Genomic DNA, 20,856 nt, shown 5'->3' on the forward strand with positions numbered 1-20,856 from the left:
ATCTCCTGGGATTTTCATGCACAGTCTCTAGAGTTTGCAGAGAATGGTTGGAATAACTAAAAAACATTCAGTGAGCAGCAGTTCTGTGGGAAAAAACGCCTTGTTAATGAGAGGTCAGAAGAAGGGCCAGACTGAATGAAGCTGACAGGAAGGTGACAGTAATGCAAATAACCATGCATTACATAAGTGGTATGCAGAAGAGCATCTCTGAACACAAAACGTGTCAAACCTCAAAGTGGATAGGCTACATCAGCAGAAGTAATAAATAATAAATACCTAAAAAAAAAAGTGCCCCCCTGAGTGTGTATGTATATATATTTTTATATACATTATGTAGAATCTCCATTCAAAATTCTATTTAGTCTCGGACTAAGCTTAATGTGTGTCAGTGATACTGGCCCATAATGAAATAAAAGAACATTACATGTTATATGTAAAATGCTAAATTTATTGGTTGCTTCCCTGTAAATTTACTACAGTTTCTTTGGTCACCTATTAAAGTGCCTTTTTTTACATCAACTGATATAATTGGTTATGCCGTCTTGTGACAGTGTTATATCAGCCTTACGGTGAGGGGTTCATGTAAAGTGTTACTAAAAATGTATATCATTCACAAATTCAAAATACAATCAAAACAACCTTTGAGTTCCTATTTGGTTTTTTTCAATAATTGGTTTTATTTTACAAATGTAATTTATTACTCATTTCCCCCAAACACTAAACAATTGTGTTTTGGAGTGCAATACATATTGTGAACAACATGTGACACTACACTGATTAAAAGTGTTCCAAAGACAACCTTACTAGTGACAATGATCATAACTTCTAAATGAAACATTTTAGAGGAAAAAAGTGGATTACAACACTGTATACTATAAAACTTCCAATAAAAACCAGGTCTCAAATTGTGGTCAGATCTCAATTATAGCTGGGCAGTTCAGTTTGTGTATAATATGTAAATAAAGGCTGGTCACCAATTAAGGCCAGGTGGGGTGAGGCAAAGCTATCGCATACAGGTCCACATAGCCATAACCTCCTGAAACCCAGCAATTAATTTCTGTTCATTGTAGGGGACATTAGTCTCTGGTCTTAATCACAAGAAGCACATATTTCCCTATGCTGAAACCTGTTCTAATAAAAATAAAATAAATTGTATTTTTGACAGTATTTTCACTGCTAAATGTTTCTGCTGTCCAAGACACCTGTGGCTCTCCAGGACAAGGATTGAAGATCACTGAACCAATATAAAAGTATTATTATTATTTAAAAGAGTATGATAAAGAATGTTATAATATTTTCCAATTTTTATTGTTTCCCCTTCCCACAAAAAAATGGATGCACCTCTGCCTTCCCGCAAAGTGGCATACACATACTTAACTAATACAAATCTGACAAAAAGGTTGAAATAAGCTTGCATTTCATGTAATTGATCACAATAATAGTGTTTGTTATTTTGTCTAGTTCTATCAGTTGTTGGTCCGCTAGAGAATGCAACTTGAATTTCATTCAATTGAATGACTATGTGATGGAATGGAAGCCAACACAGCCTGACTACATAGCATAACATACTTTATGGACACTTGCTACATTTAATAGATATTACACATATTAACAGCAAACTGGTTAGCTAGCTCAGTGTTGATCTAACTAAAAGATGTGATGTAAAACAAATGTTCCTTCCTTGTCATACATCTCAGTTTATGCAATCACAAGTTGATATTGTATCAACGGTAGCCAGTGTATGAATTTAGAACGTTGATCATGCCACTTCTAAATTTCACCCTGCAACCCTTTTGCCACCCCATGCATCATTTTCTAGATCCATTATTGGAAGTTTTACAGTATTACACATTTGGGCAGCAGCACCCATCGTCAAACATTTAGCCTACTTTACATCGCAAATAATCTTGAGATCTATTCAGTTTGAATCTGAAGCAGAAATACCTAATCCAGTGTATGAAGGTAGTCACTTTCAGAGACCCAACCTAACTCAACTTCAAGCATGCATGCTAGTGTTAAGTAATGTCCTTAAATTAAAAAGCAACTCTTCACAGGGCAACAGTAAAATACTTTGGACATTTAATCACAATATACAGTCCATCCCGCCCTATCCCCCACCACAGAAAGTTCATGCCCTGTAGTAATATGCTTACTAAATGTTTGTTACATTGGTATATTGTGCACAAACAATGTGTGCACCTGAATGGTTTGCTTGTCACTTCTAACTCTGAAGAGTGAGCATTCTGCTGTCTTAAAAGGCAGTGTCACAGGGTAAATAGAGCTGATATAACAATGAAGCCACACTTATACATACAACTCTTCTGAAAGAAAGAGACGGTAAGTTGCTCATGTTCAGTCAAGGAATGTGAACAATACACATTTCTTACCTTCAACTAGTTGATGTCTGAAAAGGGCAATTAACACATTAACATACCCTTAAGGAAGTTGCATTCACATAAGACTCAGTAGTTAGTAGTGTCCACGCATAGTTGGTTATCGCAACATTGTTGGCCTTGGATGGACAGAGGTCGCTGTTTCACTACATTCAAGTCGAGTTGTGATGTTTTTTCGCATATGAACAGTATATCGCACAGGAGTAGCCTATTTGGGCTCAACAAATGCCAACAGGAAGCTATAATGCTTACAGGAAGCGATTAACTCTGTAATATTTTCAGCTGGAAATTTGTCACACTGACGAGGTCTCTAGGAAGTTAAGATGCTAATTAGGTATGATCCCTTGGATGTTTGGTGTTTAGGTGATTTAATGTTTAGCTGTTGACGAATATGTGAATTTGTCAACGCACAATTTCCAGCGAACAGTGTTTTGTTGAGCTTTTCAAAATCATTTCACATAGTAATCTTTTGCGAGCTGCCCATCTTTTCAACTAATCATCAGTAAAGTGAATGACAAACCCTGCCCATCCCTGCTATCGCTCATTTACAGCAGTAGGCTAGGTAAGATTTGGTAATATTCTATTTTGAACGAAAAACGAAAATCATCGTTTATTAAACTATTGACGTGTGTGCTGGTGACTGACAATCAATCAAATTGTTCACATCCCTAGGTCTGTCATTATGGAACGTTTATTTACAATGTGCAAGCGTATGGTCTACCTCCACTGTGAACACTTTCGTGTCTTTTACGGTGACTTGACGTTGTGAAACTCTTCCCACACTGTGAGCACCTGAAGGGCTTCTTTCCAGTGTGAACGCTCTGGTGTCGTACAAGATTGTTGGACTGCGCAAACCGTTTTCCGCACTGTGTGCAGCTGAACGGTTTCTCTCCTGTATGGATCCTGAGATGCGTTACAAGATAGCGTGACTGAGCAAACTGCTTCCCACAGTGTGTGCAGCTGTAAGGTTTCTCCCCCGTGTGAACCCTTCGGTGTGTTATGAGATTACTCAATTGAGCAAACCTTTTCCCACACTGCGAACAATTAAACGGTTTCTCCGCCACATGAGTTCTCTGATGTGCTTCAAAAACATTCTGGCAACTGAAAGTCTTTCCACAGCATGTGCAAATAAACTGTTCTTCTCTTGCACTTGTAGAGTTATTCTCAGAGATTCTTGATGAAACAGAGCTTTTGTCGTATGGGGCCCATCCATTCATGCCCAAGGCATTGGATCTGAGGTCTGCTGTGTTGTCCTGAACCACCATTTCGGGTTGTGAGGGACATACGTTGGTGTCACTTTCAAGCAGTAGCTCATCGCTCTCCCAGTCTTTGCCATAGTAGCTGTGTTGTGAAGAAATGACTCCTGACATGATCTCTTTGCTCCACGCAGAACGCATCTCAGCTTCCACTTTCAGCAGCTCAGAGTCAATTGTGTCATCCTCCCTTTTCATGTCCAGTGACCCTAGGGAGGACAGACTCTTCCCAGAAAGCAGCTCCGAGTGAACCGAAAGGTTCTCCGTGTCACTTTCCACAGGGTAAGAGCAAGCCGCTTCCTCCTTGTCCTTATCTGAGATCCCATCTGCAGTGAAAGGCATTTGAGCGGATCTCTCCTGCATTATGTCCTCATAGTCCAAAATGTTTAATCTTCCTGCTCTGTTTTCAGCTCCTGTACGCTCAAGGTTTACAGTCTTTATCTCTGGTTCTGCCTTGAGAACAGTGTCCAGTCCACTGTCGTCCCAAACGCTGTGTCTGGTGCTGTGCTGCTCAGTGAGCTGGTCTTTGCCTACTGGAGGTGCAGTCTGTAGTTCTGCAATGGGAGCCCTTTCAACATGATCAGACTCCACAGCTTCTGGAGGGAACATTAGAGGCACATAAAATAACAATAATAATCATACAAATGCTAAACCAGAGAACCAGAGATAAACCAGAGAAAGTCTGATTTTATTGACAATTCAATGAGTATAATATTTGCACACACATGGTAAAACAGAACAGGACAGCAATCTGTACTGTAACAAAAACAACATAGGCTAGTAATCATCTACAAAGATGCATTCCCACTCCCACTCACCCTCATGCTTTCATTCACTACCCTCTTTGATGGTCAGCCTACCTTGTGGATGACTGCTCTCCAAGTCCTCTTCAAACGTCTCTTCTTTTATGAGCAGTGATTGTGATCCTCCCTCATCCATGTCCACTGTACACTGTAATACAGCAATGGATAATCACTGTACTCAACCTTCAAAGATGAAGTTGCACAAAGCTGGAAAGCATGCGTGTGTGTGTGTGTGTGTGTGTGTGTATGTATGTATGTGGGGGAAGGGCAGGAGTTGAAGGTGCATTTAATAGGCGATACTCAGATGGAGGGGAAGGATGTTTCCTTCAAACAACCAGTTTACTCAGAAATGAGAAAGAAACCTAAGCTGGTTAAAAAGGACCTTTTGATATTAAAAAAACTGAAGTGGGCAAGTCAGTGAGAGAGTCAAATTAAACTGAACTGAGAACTGATGGATGCCACAAAGAGCAACAATCTTACCAGAAACACCTTTGAGATGAGCATGTCAAAATCTGCTGATGCTATGAAAACTCACCTCATCTCTCAAGGGAGATGCCAATGAGGTGTCCTCTTCATCCACAGCTGTGGGCTCTCCATCTCTCCACAGACTGATGCCCAGCTGACTGCCAAAGGCTCGTTCTGCAGCTGCAAAATTATTCTCTGTTCAAAAAAAAAATAAAATAAAGGGGGGGGGGGGGGTATTAATGTTATGACCCACAGCACTTTGAGGAATGTGAGGAAGTATAAAGACCAAAGTGGTGATTAAGATTGAACAAGGACAAGGGAAACAAATGACTGATAAAACAAAGACATTAGGACAGAGATATTGATAAAACAAAGACATTAGGACAGAGATATTGATTAGAAAAAAGTGAAAAGTTCCGCAGGGAGCAATCCCCTGCAGATCGCCCCAAATATGTTATATCCAATAAAACGTGCACATACTTCACCATTAAATAGTGGTGTGAATACTTGTCACTTATTTTGAGGAAATAACTTTATCATTTGAAGTGCCATTTTCACTTTTATTATGAAGGCACAATATTTTCCACATAAGTCACATTTTTTGGATTTCAGCCCAGTAACCATTATTTGGAATTAGCACTCAACCGTGGCACAGTAGCTAACAAGTTACTAGCTAGTGGTCGACTAGCTATTAAACAGAAGCAAAGGGCTGCAAAACGCGACACGTTCATCTGTCTCGAAACCCTCATCAATACGCTCCCAAAACCGATGAGTGCGACGGCAGTTGTTCTAAGCGTTCTCGCTAACTTACCCCTTTCTGTTCCTCTGGATCCATCAAAAGCCTGGGCTCCATCTGGTCTACTATTTGCAGCAGAAGTCTCTCGCAGTCCAGCTTCGGCATATCCCCGCGCAACCATCAGCTCGAGCATCTGCAGTTTCCGTTTCAAGGATTGGTTCTCTTTCTCACTCCGAGATATTTCCACCCGTAAAACCGCATATCCATCGTCTACAAGCTGGCAAATCTCTGTCACTGCAGCTTTAGTTAGAACCTCCAAGATGGAAGTTAACTGAGAATGAAAAACAACACAACTGGACATTGTATCAGACTCTGTCGCGCACTCAGAACGACCCGATTTAGGAATCAATCAAAAACGATCACACTCCATAAAATAGTTTCGTTAGTTGTTTATATGAGAAACAACGACCATGAACTAGCTGATTAAAATATCTCGACACAAAAACGCTCCACATTCTTAAACAAGAACCTTATACTGTAATGGTACTCTCTCGTATATTTCCGGAAATCTTGGATGACGTATTCATTTCCGTTTACGTCATTGGGTCGCACTGTCTTAACTACCGTAATTACCAGAAATTGAATTTCGGCGCAACTGGCATTTGTGATGTGATATCCAGTACACGTTTTCCTAAAACTTAACATTTCTAAAATTAACGACTTGTGACTGTAAGTTCAATTCGTAAAAATAAGAATAATTTTGCAACAACTGACGTGAGCTGAGAATTAGAAGGGTCCATCTGCGTTCTGAGTAGTTCTGAGATATTGTGCTTAATTTTCAAGCGAATGGGCTCCAAGCACATACAACCTTTTCATACTTTAAAAAAATACGTCCTATTTTTGTATGAAGCTTGACACATGTATTTAGTGCCATACAAACAACAGATTTATGACAAACTCATTTGTTCAAATTGCAGTTCGAATTATATAATTCTCAGCTCATGATTTAGTCGACCAAACTTCTTAAGTGAATTGTGCAGAATGAGAGCACACATTTTTTAAATGTTCATTAAAACACTCGCCATCCACTCTGACATACATGAAGCAGAGCACATAGATCCGTGTGTAGACTACCTCTCATAAAATATATATTTAAAAAAATAAAAAAAAATTTAAACAATATGGGACAACACTGTAAAATTGTCCTACTGCCACATCTGGTTCCAATACCCACGCTGTACAACATATGAACCCTGCTGTTCTCACACAGGACAACTTTAGCCTGCCAAGACTGGCCTACAGAATGCGGATTGTTAGGGAATATCCATGTCCAGACAATGCCATTTTTGGCTATAATATACAGTAGTGTGCAAACATTTGGGCACCCCTTGTCAAAAAGTATTTAACAATTAATATCTAAGTGAACATAAGTGAACCTGACCTCTAAGTGGTATGCTAAACATGACACATTTCTTCACATTTTAAAGCAAGTTTGTTTTTATGTAATTGTTTTACATTAAAAAAAAATATATCAATCAGTTAGTTTGTACTTTGTAACTCAGGCAACAGCTTATAAATGCATTCATTCATTACATTACATTACATTCCTGGCATTTGGCAGACGCTCTTATCCAGAGCAACGTACAGTTGATTAGACTAAGCAGGAGACAATCCTCCCCTGGAGCAATGCGGGGTTAAGGGCCTTGCTCAAGGGCCCAACGGCTGTGCGGATCTTATTGCGGCTACACCGGGATTCGAACTGCCGACCTTGCAGGTCCTAGTCCTGTGCCTTAACCACTACGCTACGCTTCTTCCTGGCAGAAAACCTCTAACTCAGAAATAGTCTTTGGCCTCCCAGCTGCCACACAACCCCAAAGCATAATGAATCCACCGCAATACTTCACAGTTGGCAAGGTGTTCTTCTCTAAAAAGGCTTCACCCTTTTCTCACAAAACATATCTTCTTTGGTGGTTCAATTTTGGTGGCACATTGTTCCAAAACACTTCAGGCTTCTCAGTATTTTCTTTTGTATATTTCAGACCCTTAATTTTGTGTTGAGGTCATTCTTTCTGGCAACTCTGCTTGTTGTTTAAAGTATGTTGTATTGTTGAACAGCAAGACCTGTGTTTGCTACTCTTTTTTTAAGCTCTTCTGCAGTGATGTGTGGCTTCTTCTGAGCAATTCTTGCCAGGTCTGCGGTCATCTGAAATCTTTCTTGGTCTTCCAGACCTTGCCTTCAACTGTTCCATTTATCTTCAATTTTCTAATAATGTGTCTGACAGTAGTTTAAATAATTGAGTTTTTTTGTCTTCTTCTTCTTGGTGGAAATGAACCATCTTCATTCTGAAATCCTTGGACAACTGTTTAGAGGAACCCAAGTTTGTTAACCCCAGACAGAACAGCCACTGCAGTTGGATACTTTAGAAGGCATGGTATTACTTCAGAATAAAAAGTTCAGCCCTGGAATTATAATCACCTGACTCACTGAAGCCCTAACAAGTAAATAAACTCGGTCTGGACCTCATCATCATTTTTAAAAGCAATCTTGCTTGCTTTTGCTGCAGAAAGGTCTCATGTTTAACTCTATAGCATTAGAGTTCAGGTTTGCTTTCAATCACATACATATTCATTGTAACAGACATTTAAACCAGGGGCTTAAAATTTTTGCACCCCACTGGATCTCCTTTATTTAGTATTATGAAACAATGTACTGCAGCATATACATACACTAAATTCCCAATGTTGACCAAACAATTGACCAAACTATTTTACCTTGTTTTTGGTTCACACAACACATTTTTGTCCATACTTTCTCACGTCAAATGAAAATGTGAAAATCCGAATGTACCTTCTCATTGTGTAAAGACAGACACGTTACTAACAATATTAGCTGAGATATTTACATGTGCCAAAAATGGCCAAAGTTGACCTGCACGGACCCTCTACTTTGGATATGTTGAAGTTAAACCCTTTAACAACTTTTCTAGAAAGATTTAGTTTTGGTACTCAGTAGGTTTTATAGAACACTAACTTCATACAGTGCATCCGGAAAGTATTCACTTTTTCCACATTTTGTTATGTTACAGCCTTATTCCAAAATTGATTACATTTCCTCCAAATTCTACACACATAATGACAACATGAAAAAAAGTTTTTTAGAGATTTTTGCAAATTTATTAAAAATAAAAAACTAAGAAATCACATGTACATAAGTATTCACAGCCTTTGCCATGAAGCTCAAAATTGAGCTCAGGTGCATCCTGTTTCCACTGATCAACCTTGAGATGTTTCTACAGCTTAATTGGAGTCCACCTGTGGTAAATTCAGTTGATTGGACATGATTTGGAAAGGCACACACCTGTCTATATAAGGTCCCACAGCTGACAGTGCATGTCGGAGCACAAACCAAGCATGAAGTCAAAAGAATTGTCTGTAGACCTCCGAGACAGGATTGTCTCGAGGCACAAATCTGGGGAAGGGTACAGAAAAATTTCTGCTGCTTTGAAGGTCCCAATGAGCACAGTGGCCTCCATCATCTGTAAATGGAAGAAGTTCGGAACCACCAGGACTCTTCCTAGAGCTGGCCGCCCGTCTAAACTGAGCAATCGGGGGAGAAGGGCCTTAGTCAGGGAGGTGACCAAGAACCCGATGGTCACTCTGTCAGAGCTCCAGCGTTCCTCTGTGGAGAGAGGAGAACCTTCCAGAAGGACAACCATCTCTGCAGCAATCCACCAATCAGGCCTGTATGGTAGAGTGGCCAGACAGAAGCCACTCCTTAGTAAAAGGCACATGGCAGCCTGCCTGGAGTTTGCCAAAAGGCACCTGAATGACTCTCAGACCATGAGAAACAAAATTCTCTGGTCTGATGAGACAAAGATTGAACTCTTTGGTGTGAATGCCAGGCGTCATGTTTGGAGGAAACCAGGCACCGCTCATCACCTGGCCAATACCATCCCTACAGTGAAGCATGGTGGTGGCAGCATCATGCTGTGGGGATGTTTTTCAGCGACTGGGAGACTAGTCAGGATTGAGGGAAAGATGAATGCAGCAATATACAGAGACATCCTGGATGAAAACCTGCTCCAGAGCGCTCTTGACCTCAGACTGGGGCGACGGTTCATCTTTCAGCAGGACAATGACCCTAAGCACACAGCCAAGATATCAAAGGAGTGGCTTCAGGACAACTCCTTGAGTGTCCTTGAGTGGCCCAGCCAGAGCCCAGACTTGAATCCGATTGAACATCTCTGGAGAGATCTGAAAATGGCTGTGCACCGACGCTCCCCATCCAACCTGATGGAGCTTGAGAGGTGCTGCAAAGAGGAATGGGTGAAACTGCCCAAAGATAGGTGTGCCAAGCTTGTGGCATCATATTCAAAAAGACTTGAGGCTGTAATTGCTGCCAAAGGTGCATCAACAAAGTATTGAGCGAAGGCTGTGAATACTTATGTACATGTGATTTCTTAGTTTTTTTATTTTTAATACAAAAATTTAAAAAAACTTCTTTCATGTTGTCATTATGGGGTGTTGTGTGTAGAATTTTGAGGAAAAAAATTTATTCCATTTTGGAATAAGGCTGTAACATAACAAAATGTGGGAAAGTGAAGCGCTGTGAATACTTTCCGGATGCACTGTACATCTTTAAATACCTGTAACACCCCTATTATCTAGAATGTAAGAGTCCAATTTCAGTCACCACTGTGGACTATTCCAATTTTTAAGCGGGGTCTAATATACTGCAGACATCCTTGATCAACTTCAACAAAATAATATTTTGGGTATTATTGTTTTGGTATCTAAGACATCCACAACTTTTGCCAATAGTAAGCAATGCAGAACACACCAAAAATAATATTGAGGTCATTTAAGGGCTGTATTGTGCATTTTCAGTAGCCTATTACAAAACTCCTCTCGACTAGGCTACAGTACATTTTCATTTCATTTCAGTTTTCCATTGAATGACAATTCACACACGATATACCTATTATCAAAATGTAATATGGTGGCTGAATGTGACACTTGCCAGTTGTCTTTAGGCAACAACAATAACAATGTGCATACATTTTTATTATTTAGTCATTTAGAACTTATTTTTCCAAGCTTAAATTTCCCACTATAGAAGTTCATCCAAACTGTTTGGGCGTGGTAAAGGGAACTGTCAATTAGCTATGATTGACAACCGTGCTCCCACTTTCCACACATTGTTCTTTGTTACCATAGCTACCTCCATGATACGCTCTCATCTTGGGGGACTCAATTTTCACAAGCAGGCTAACTTTGTATATCAAGTATAGATAGCTAAGGTAAGGACGCTGACTCATCCAATAATAATTTTTGCTAGTTAGCTAGCCAAGGTAACATATTAACTTGTAATAGTTCTAGTGCTTTTATGAAAGCAAACTAGCTAGCTAACGTTATCGATAACGTCTAGCTAAATTAATATACCAAGAAATAGTCCAATACTCCTTAAAAGGCACTCTAATTTAAGTGAACCTTTAACGTTAGTCAAATATTTGCATCGTCTTGCCTGGAGGCCAGCGGCACAAACTATGGGGAGAGATAACGGGGGGTGGTTATCCTCCTGTGATGCACTACGAGGAGAACATTCTCAACCGGTTGTAATTAGTACGATAATTGTAAAATGAACAGACATATATGTTTATTCAATGCCCTCTTGTGCAAATTGCATATAAAAACCTAGAAAGGCTGACCAAACACCATGTTACTCCTTTAACGGATAACTGTTGTCCCAAAATTGGCCATTGGCCAGTTTTATTCATGACTGCTGTGACTGTCTAACTCAGATATAAACATCGAACAAAAAGTTAGGAAATTTGTGTTTGGTAGATTATTTCTCTGTTGTAACAATGCTTCTTGGCAATATTTTCATACCATTGGACAGCCTGTTTATTTCCCTTTTAAATGGTGCCCCATTTGTAAGGAACATGCATTTGTGGGATGAGCAGCACAGCCGAGTATGTGGGTAGCGCTCATGTAAAATTTGCCAAATCTTCTCTGCCAATGCCAAACAGCTTATTCTGCTGTTGCTATTGACTCTTGTTTGGTGTTGTCTGGTGGATTGGATGATTGCAGTCTATCAGTAACAAGGAAGAAACAAGAAACTCCTCAACCAGGATTTGTCGCAAGTCAGCCAACGTGGTTGTGTAGGTCACCCTAGCACGAACAGCACGCCCCAGCTGATCCCACAAGTGTTCCAATTGGGTTGAGGTCAGGACTGTTGGCTGGCCAATCCATTCTCTCTCCTCCCAAATTCTGGAGGTAGTCTCCGATAAACCCTGCTCTGTGAGGGCGAGCGTTGTCATATTGGAGTTCAGTCCCAGACTGTGGAGATATGGGATTGCCACTGGTTGCAGAATCTCATCTCGATATCTCTCTGCATTGAGATTGCCTCCAATGATGAAAAGCCTAGTTTTTCCAGTGATGGAGATGCTGCCCCACACCATCACACTGCCTCCATCAAAAGGTGTTACTCTATCGGTGCAGCAATCAGCATAGCCTTCTCCCCGTCTTCTCCAAACTTTGACCCTACGATCCAACTTCCTTAGGCAGAATCTGGACTCATCGCTGAACATAACGTTCCTCCACATGTTCAGGTTCCAGTGCAGGTGTTGCCGACACCAGCACAAACAGGCCTGATGGTGAAAGGCAGTCATGGCAGGCCTCCTGGCAGCCCTATGAGCCCGGAGATTGGCTGCACACAGTCTGTTCCGGATTGTCTGGGCCGAAAGCCGTGTGCCATATCTTCTTGGGACGCCCACTTCACGGTCTGTCTCTGACATCCCCCATTTCATGGAACTTGGCCTTCAGTTTGGAGATGGTACTAGGGCTCACTCCAAATGATGCCGCAGCTTGCTTTTGTGGAACACCAGCTTGAAGTTTCCCTATCGCACGGGCCTTATCGAGATCAGATAAACATGGCATGCCGATTCTTGGAGCAGACACCAATTGACCACTGTAGCTGGGCCCAGGCTCACAGGTGCTGACAATCAGGTGCCTGATTATCAGCACCTGGGGGTACCGGAAGCTCAAAACAAGAGTCAATAGCAACAGCAGAATAAGCTGTTTGGCATTGGCAGAGAAGATTTGGCAAATTTTTGCCAAAAATATGTGAGCACAACCCACATACTCAGCTGTGCTGCTCATCCCACAAATGCATGTTCCTTACAAATGGGGCACCATTTAAAAGGAAAATGAACAGGCTTTCCAACGGTATAAAATGTATTGCCAAGAAGCATTGTTACAACAGAGAAATAATCTACCAAACACAAATTTCTGAACTTTTGTTCGATGTTTATATGATATAGAACATTATGACCATCCATAATGACAAGTTGTATTTTTTATTATATTTCATAAAAATACACAATATTAATCTTTCACATTGTAATCTTGATATTTTTATGCATGTTTTTTGTGTCCCTACCTGTACGTATGTAGCGATCAGGAGGGTGTATGCACATTACACTGTTAAAATATCAATTAAACTGGGACGTGACTTAAAGGTAAAATAGGTAAGATTTTTGTGTTAAAACATTGTTTTGACCATTGTAAATCCCTTCCTATCATTGAAAAAGGCTCACTGACATGGTGACTCACCTTGTGCCCGTGTTTATAGTCCTTAAGTTCTGGTTTCAAAATATACAGTTGACAGACTGACACTTTGTACCAAAACATTGTAATTCAAGCTCATTGTAATTCAGGGGGGGGCTGTTTGAAGTCCAAAATTACCTATTTTACCTTTAAGAGCAGGTTTTGATCGGTCATAAAGCAACCACATTCAGCTGGATCAAAATAGCAATACGCCGACTATTACCATGATCACACCTCACTTTAGGAAAAATCCACGAGGATAGGCGCATGGTTACAGTATTTGCTATTTTAAAAGTGTAGGTGTTTGGCTGTACAACAGTGTCCCTCTGAAACTAGCAATTTACTCACTTTTGGGTTACTGCCACATTGCGGCAAGACCAAGACAGAGCCCAATGTCTTTACCACACATTGTATCCTTGCCGGGGATGTCAAACTTTTTTTTTTTTTTCTAAATTACTCAGTTACATTAATTTTACACTAAAGTTGCCATTCAGCCTAAATTAACAGATAGAGAAAATACTCCCCAGTATGAAATCATTTTAATTTCTGTTGAGGCTATAATGATAAATGAAACTTCCAACACACTGTACAGGTAAATAGTTTTATGATGCTTTGAAGCAATTCAATTCTTCCCACAATGTGCAGCTTAATGGTTTCTTTCCAATGTGAACACTCTGATGTCTTTTAAGATTACTGGAATCTGCAAACCTCTTTCCACATTGGGTGCAGCTGAATGGCTTCTCCCCAGTGTGGACTCTCTGATGTGCTATTAGACAGCTGGACTGAGTAAACCTCTTGCCGCACAGTGTACAACTGTATGGTCTTTCTCCAGTGTGAATAATCTGATGTCTCTTGCGATTGCTTGAATCGGCGAACCGTTTTCCACATTGGGTGCAACTAAACGGTTTCTCTCCTGTGTGAACTCTTTGATGGGTTTCAAGGTTTTTTGGGCAAGTGAAACTCTTCCCACAGAATGTACAAATGAATCTTTTCTCTCTTGTACCAGATCTGTTGAGGGATTTATCCCCTTTTTGTGTGATGAAACTTTCATCAAAAATCCTGTAGTCAATCACAGGGGGTGCACTGGCTTTTGAAACCGCAATGTTCTCTTTGACCATCATTTGTGATTGTGGCGAATATGCATCATTTTCCAGCAGCAATGGCCTATCCCCAGACTCTTTGTAATGTCTGTGCTTTCCATAAACTGTTTCTTGCACAGTGTCACCCAACTCATTGGGTCCTGAGTCTATTACCACGGCTCCAAGTTTCACATCAAGAAATTCTTTCGAGGTCTGGCCTTCACCTTTGTCAGCATTAGGGCAAAGCCGTAGCTCTGTGTGAGTATGCAGACTCTCAGAGTCATTAGCAGTGGCATAAAAGCAAGCTGGATCTTCGGTTGAAGTGTTCTGTTGTGAGAAGAGAGTCTGCTGTTGACTGGATCTCTCATAAGGAAGATACTCATAGCTCAGGCTGTTTCTTCTCCTTGTTGTGTGTTCAGAGCCAGCATCCTTGAGGTCTACAGTCTCTTGTTCTTGTTCTGCCTTGAGAACAGAGCCAAGCCCACTGTCTTCCCAAACACTGTGTCTGGTGCTGTGCTGCTCAGATAGCTCCTCAGTGTCGATTGCAGGTTCAGTGTCTGTGTCTGCAATTGGAGGACTTTTGCCATCATCACACTCCACAGCCCCTGGAAAGAGAAACATCATTATTAACTGTGGACTTCCAAGGAGCAAACATACATGTTTAATTACATACATAATCATAAAGCAAATCATCACTGGATGGATTAAAGGACCAAAAACTAGATTTCAGAATATGCTATGAATGGTAGACAGGTCACAGAAAGCTTTTAATAAACAATAAGCAGTGCTTGTAGGCATTATAATCATTGATAGCCAGCCAGATATCTCTATTGCATCAAAATAGGATTCTAAATTAATGTTAATTTCGAAGAGGAAATATAGGAGCTGAGAATCACTTGACCAACTTGATTCGCACAACAGCAAAACAAAAACTGTTTTCAAGAAAGAACAAAAAATCACAGATCACACCTTTATCATTTCACAAAAAAGGAGAAAACAAAAAGTTTTTCCAAGGATTAACTGACTTCACTTACTTTCCTGTCTGATCCTCAGTGTTCCCTGTAGATTATTCTCCAAATCCTCTTCAAGGGTCTCCTTCTTGATATGCACTGACTGAGGTCTTACCTCTAATAAATCTGCAGACTGCAAATGATAAAAGCAATTATTCTGAACAGCAATGTACCTTGCTTTCTCAGAACATGCCCAAAAGATAAACAATCCATCCAAATCTGAACTATATCGAAAATATTTTCAATGAAAGTATGACTCTGGTTGGGTAAAAATACAATCTTCGCAGAACAACTTCCAGAACACAGCAGGTCGTCAGACCCGACTGACACATGTGCAGACATAAGGACAGATGTGTTCTTCAGCAGCCATTTTTAAAGGACTGAACAAACCAAAGAATCTCATTAACCCCTTATGGGCACATGCGACCTGCGCGTTACATCTCCCTTAACAGACGGATGCGACGCCAGGGTTTTATTTGATCATATGACCGTGGCTGTTGAAATTCATTGTGATTCCTATGCCTATTTAGTTTCTACATGTCGTAATGGGTTAAATAATTGCATATGCCTTCATTCAGAGCTCAACCAGAAGTGAAATATTTATGTAAACGCGTCCTTACTAACAGCAGTAAGGAAACTCCGTAAGCTAACGCAGCTCTCACCTCATTGCTATTGGTAGACTGCACTTGAGTATCGTTGTCTGCAGTAGGCATTCCATCTCTCCATGGACTGATGTCCAATTGGTTGTTAAAGCCTATTCCTGTCGAGGGATAACGGGCCTCCTCTGAAATGCGGATGAGATAGAAAAGCGTATTTTTCGAATGAATACATGGACTTACCTGCAAGATTACCAAGTTAATGAAAAACCCAAATGGAAATGACGATTAGGTTGCTAAGACTAATGATACAGGTGTTATTGGATATCATGCATTTGACACCAAACTCTACGTGACTTTGTTCTTTACAGAACCCCATATTATCCCATTCCTGTTGCAATAATACTCTCTGGTAATCGCAACATACTTGCAATCTTAAGCTCCACCGTTTGCAAGGACACTTTCCGCTTCAGGGATTCGATTTCTTTTTGGCTTCGCGACATCTCTGATCGCAAAACCGCATAACCGTCGTCTATAAGTTTGCAAATCTCAGCCACAGCTGCATTTGCTAACACCTCCATAATGGAGGCTAGCTGTGTGTGAAGAGCCACACAGCTCGACATACTGACTGCCTGGAAACCCTACCGTTTCTAATAAAAGCTTCGGCTATGACAAGCAGTTACAGGGCAATATGACAAACTGTGCTGTTACAGATAATGCAAGCTACTGTACTAAAACTGAATATAGGCAAGCTATCTGCTTCAACTAATGAAAATTAACTGCGGTCCAGGGCGCACAATTTACTTCCGGCCAAAGGATGCGACTCGGTGACAGAAATCAGACTACCGTAAACACTAGTTTATACCGCCAACAGAACACAGCATTTCGAGTCGATTGAAGTAGTTCACTGTAAAGATTCGTTCAGTTGTGTCTCGTTTGCAAACATCTAAGGATCCATGTGCACACAACTGTATTTGGTCCTGTTCAAGCACGCGTATATTTTAAATATTCGTGGTTTAATTTATGCTGGTGATGCCCAACTTTGATACTTAAAACACGCTAGTACAAAAATACTAACTTCAGTATGCTTCTATTTTATATAATGGTTACAATGATTAATGTTCTATAATAATCAATTACACTTCTTACATATTACAGTATTAAAATATTTATTTTTGATACATTTATGCATCTGGATTCATACATGATAAACGTTCAATGCCTTTACCAAAGGACAGAATGTGTCCTCAGAATGTGTACTCCTACCCTGTGTTCCCCAAATGGTTGGACTTTATATTGCACCTTCATCCAAAAAGCTGCATAACTGATGCTTCTCATTCACCAATTCATACACAGTCACACACATTGGCTGTCATGCAAGGCACCAACCAGCTTGCCAGGAGCATTTGGGGGTTAGGTATCTTGCTAGGTATCTGGGCGTACTTTGTTACGCCCAGGGTGGGAATCGAACCTACACCCCTCCTCCTGCCAGACGAGTGCTCTTACCTTGCCTGAGCTAATGTCGCCCCCACATGAGTATGTTGCTGTGAGATTCTCAGAGCACAAAATAGTATCCGTTTCCACACATACGGTATCCTGAAAAAGTACTTGCCACTTTCCTGATTTCCTCTATTATTGCATATTTGTCAGACTGAATAGTTTCAAATCTTTTGTAAAATGTAATATTAAATAAATATTTTTATATATATATAAAAAGTAAAAATCATTTAATTTAGTGAAAAATGTTAAACACCCATATCCCCCATGTGAAAAACAAATTGCCCCATTAGTTGCTCAATTAACCAATTTTAATTGATATTCAGCTGATTGAACACAGCCAAGCTTGATTGCAGGGATCACAGAGTGAAATAATTACCACACTTTTCACACACACACGCCACGATCAAAGGAAATTACAGAAGAAATGAGAAAACTATATAAAACTTTATAGAAATGCAGTCCAAATTGTTTTTGAAATATTAGTTGAAATATTTGAATGTTATTTTCTGTAAACCTTTGCAAACCTTAAAAAAGCTTCCCTCACAGGCCTCTCACATGGCCGCTCTTCAGAGTACAGTGAATAGTCTGGTCTTCAACTAGGACAAAGACATTTTTCATTCTCAGGTAAAACACATCAGAGTGCGATGAAGCTACTTAAACATGACTTTTCTAAAACATTGTACAGCTAAATAACCTCTTCAGGAATTATAGTACATAGCACTGTACAAACTTTCACTCATAATGTCCAGGTGAAAAACATCTAGCCAGTGTGTTAAGGTGACTTGAAGTGAGAGAACTCTTCCCATGGTGTGCCTGACGGTTTCTTTTCAAGGTGAATGCTCTGGTGCCTTTTAAGATTGCCTAAAAAGGAGAACCTCTTCCCACACTGCATACAGCGAAATGGCCTCTCACCTGTGTGAACATACTGATGTCTTTTAAAATTACTTGAATCAGAAAAGCACTTTCCACATTTTGTGCATCTAAAAGGTTTCTTGCCTGTGTGAACACTGCAGTGTTTTCTAAGATAAGCTGACTGAGAGAACCTCTTTCCACATTGTGTGCAGCCAAATGGTTTCTCTCCTGTGTGAACTCTCTGGTGTATTTCAAGAGTCTTTACACAAGTGAAACTCTTCCAACAATGTGAACACAGGAATTGTTCCTCCCTAGCGACAGCTTTGTGGCTTGTTGTACTGCTTCTTGAGGTGGTGAGATCCTCTTTCCGAGGGGTATATCCCATAATATTTGGGACATCAAAGTTTGGTGCATTCTCTCTCATCAACAATTGGGATTCTGTTGGACGCACATTCATAACATCTTCATGCTGCAACACTCCTCTTTTTTCATTTTCTTTGTAGTATCTATTTTGCTTGAGAACTGCTCCTGATGTCGCCTCTTTGCTCCATGAGGAACTCATGTCAACGTCTAATTTGTTGGATACAGAGTCTAACAGATCTATCGTTATAACCTCTGGTTTCAAGGCAAGAGAATCTGAAGTGGAGACCTCTCTCTCTAACCCTTTTTCTGCACTCGAAGCAAGTTGTAGCTCTGAATGGATAGACATGCATTCCAAATTGTTTTTTTCCGTAGAATAAGAGCAAGTAGGACCCTCACTCTGAGTTTGAGTTTGTGTAAAGAAAGTGTCCAAATGACCAGGTCTCTCATACAAATCATATTTATGTCCCAGATTGTTCAGTCTCCCTGCAGGATCCTGGAGGCTGATAGTGTCATGATCTGGTTCTGCCTTGAGAACAGTGTCCAGGCCACCATCTTCCCAAACACTGTGTCTGATGCTGTGCTGCTCAGCAAGCTCCTCTGTGTCCACTGCAGGTTCAGTCTGTTCATCTGCAATCGGAGCCTGTTCATCACCATCAGACTCCAGAACTTCTGGAAGTAGAGTTAAAACTAGCATAAATATTATTTTTCAACAAGTCATGACAAGTTCAGGTCAGCACAGGAAATAACAGTAGCCTCATAGTGCAGGGTCTACCCCTGAAGTAACCTTTTGTGAAAGGGGAAAAAAAAAATAAAGTTCTTGCCAGATGAGAACTATTAAAATGAATCACAGTATTACATCATATAAAATGATTACACACACTCATGATCTAAGGAATACATCATTTGTATTTTACATTTCACATCTTGTCACAGTACTGAATCTTTGCTAAATAAAGCAGCCCGATATAAAGTACATGATAAAATTGTACTCTTAGTAGTGCAGACTGATTAACCTTACTTCTCTATTTGCATTTCCATCAAATTTGACCAATTAAAACAAAGCGAATCTGACTAAATTTAGCCACTGTGTCACAAAGCGCGGTGAAGCGCATGAAGAACAGTGTAAACAATGACAGCAAAAGCTTCTGTACTCATTTACATGAAGGCACCTGTTTTCATGCTTTTCACTTACTCTGCTCAATGATTTTGACTCCTCCACTGCTGTCAATTTCCTCTTCAAGCCTTTCCATTTTAATAAGTAGTGATTCTGGCTGCATCTTCTCTTTGTCTGTAGGCTGTAGCAAAAGAATGTGATAAGTAATCTGAAGACACATTTGAAAATGAAATTAGTGTTTGGATGCTGTGAACTCACCTGGTCCCTGGTAGATTGCAAAGTAGTGTCATCATCATCTGCTACCCTTTGCTCTCCATTTCCCCACACGTCGGTTGGGAAATATGGGTCCTCTGAAATAATAATAGTATCTCAGCAAGTTATGCTGTACAATAATAGTTATTGTATTATTTAATTGACTAACTAGCTAGCAAATATTAGTAAGACTTAATTACCCAGTGAACCAATTGACATGCAATACTTTATCCTGCACTGGTAGAATAGGGCAATGATGATAGCTATATAACAATATATATAAACATGACTGAATTAAGCAACGCAAATGCATAAACTATATAAAAGGACATAAAACTTACTGCTTTGCGTAGTTCGTCTTAATTCGTCGCAAATCTGAACTCTACCTGAGCAACTATTTGCGGATCTTGCTCCGGCTATGCTGTCATCATATCCTCGAGCAGTCCTCAATTCCATCATTTGTAATTTCCTTTTCAAAGCTCTGTTTTCTTTCTGACCCCGAGAAATTTCCAAGTGTAAAACAGCATAGCCATTGTCTACAACCTCGCAAATTTCTGCCACTGCCGCCTTCGCTAAAACATCCACAATCGAGGCAAGCTGCGTATGAAAGGAAGAAATAGTCGACATGTTCATTCCGATGATAGAGTAGATTAGTCCACTACTTGCTGTTTCAGTTTTTTGACAATAACGAAAATCCAACAAAACTGGATTAAAAACATCGAAGAGGCGATATACAAAACCACATTTTCTTCCGCAAGACGCCAGTACGTCCTTATTGTTGTTCTTCAATGCTATGTCTTCGGTGCACCGCCACCTACCGTCCTGGAGCATA

At 40.3% G+C, this 20,856-nt stretch overlaps 2 protein-coding genes across 4 annotated transcripts; both read right to left on the reverse strand.

The window, feature by feature from the left end:
* Positions 1-652: 652 nt before the first annotated feature.
* Positions 653-6,198, reverse strand: LOC133136698 (zinc finger protein 436-like). Of its 2 annotated transcripts, none has more exons than XM_061254346.1 (4): positions 5,726-6,198; positions 4,985-5,109; positions 4,507-4,597; positions 653-4,239 (listed from the first exon to the last, which is right to left on the reverse strand). In XM_061254346.1, exons 1-4 carry the CDS (start codon positions 6,009-6,011, stop codon positions 3,089-3,091), a joined length of 1,653 nt encoding a protein of 550 aa, XP_061110330.1. In that variant the 5' UTR covers positions 6,012-6,198; the 3' UTR covers positions 653-3,088. The 2 variants fall into 2 exon arrangements, with proteins under 2 accessions (XP_061110330.1, XP_061110328.1); XM_061254344.1 differs by having other exon boundaries at positions 653-4,242.
* Positions 6,199-13,780: 7,582 nt separating this feature from the next.
* Positions 13,781-20,854, reverse strand: LOC133136702 (zinc finger protein with KRAB and SCAN domains 7-like). Of its 2 annotated transcripts, XM_061254359.1 has the most exons (7): positions 20,366-20,854; positions 20,031-20,122; positions 19,851-19,953; positions 17,210-19,327; positions 16,010-16,131; positions 15,372-15,480; positions 13,781-14,942 (listed from the first exon to the last, which is right to left on the reverse strand). In XM_061254359.1, the coding sequence occupies exons 5-7, from the start codon at positions 16,058-16,060 to the stop codon at positions 13,861-13,863; spliced, it is 1,242 nt and encodes a 413-aa protein (XP_061110343.1). In that variant the 5' UTR covers positions 16,061-16,131; positions 17,210-19,327; positions 19,851-19,953; positions 20,031-20,122; positions 20,366-20,854; the 3' UTR covers positions 13,781-13,860. The 2 variants fall into 2 exon arrangements, with proteins under 2 accessions (XP_061110343.1, XP_061110342.1); XM_061254358.1 differs by lacking the exons at positions 17,210-19,327; positions 19,851-19,953; positions 20,031-20,122; positions 20,366-20,854 and adding an exon at positions 16,371-16,757.
* Positions 20,855-20,856: the final 2 nt, after the last annotated feature.

Source organism: Conger conger, chromosome 9 (assembly GCF_963514075.1).
Source record: "Conger conger chromosome 9, fConCon1.1, whole genome shotgun sequence".
Taxonomy (NCBI): Eukaryota; Metazoa; Chordata; class Actinopteri; order Anguilliformes; family Congridae; genus Conger; species Conger conger.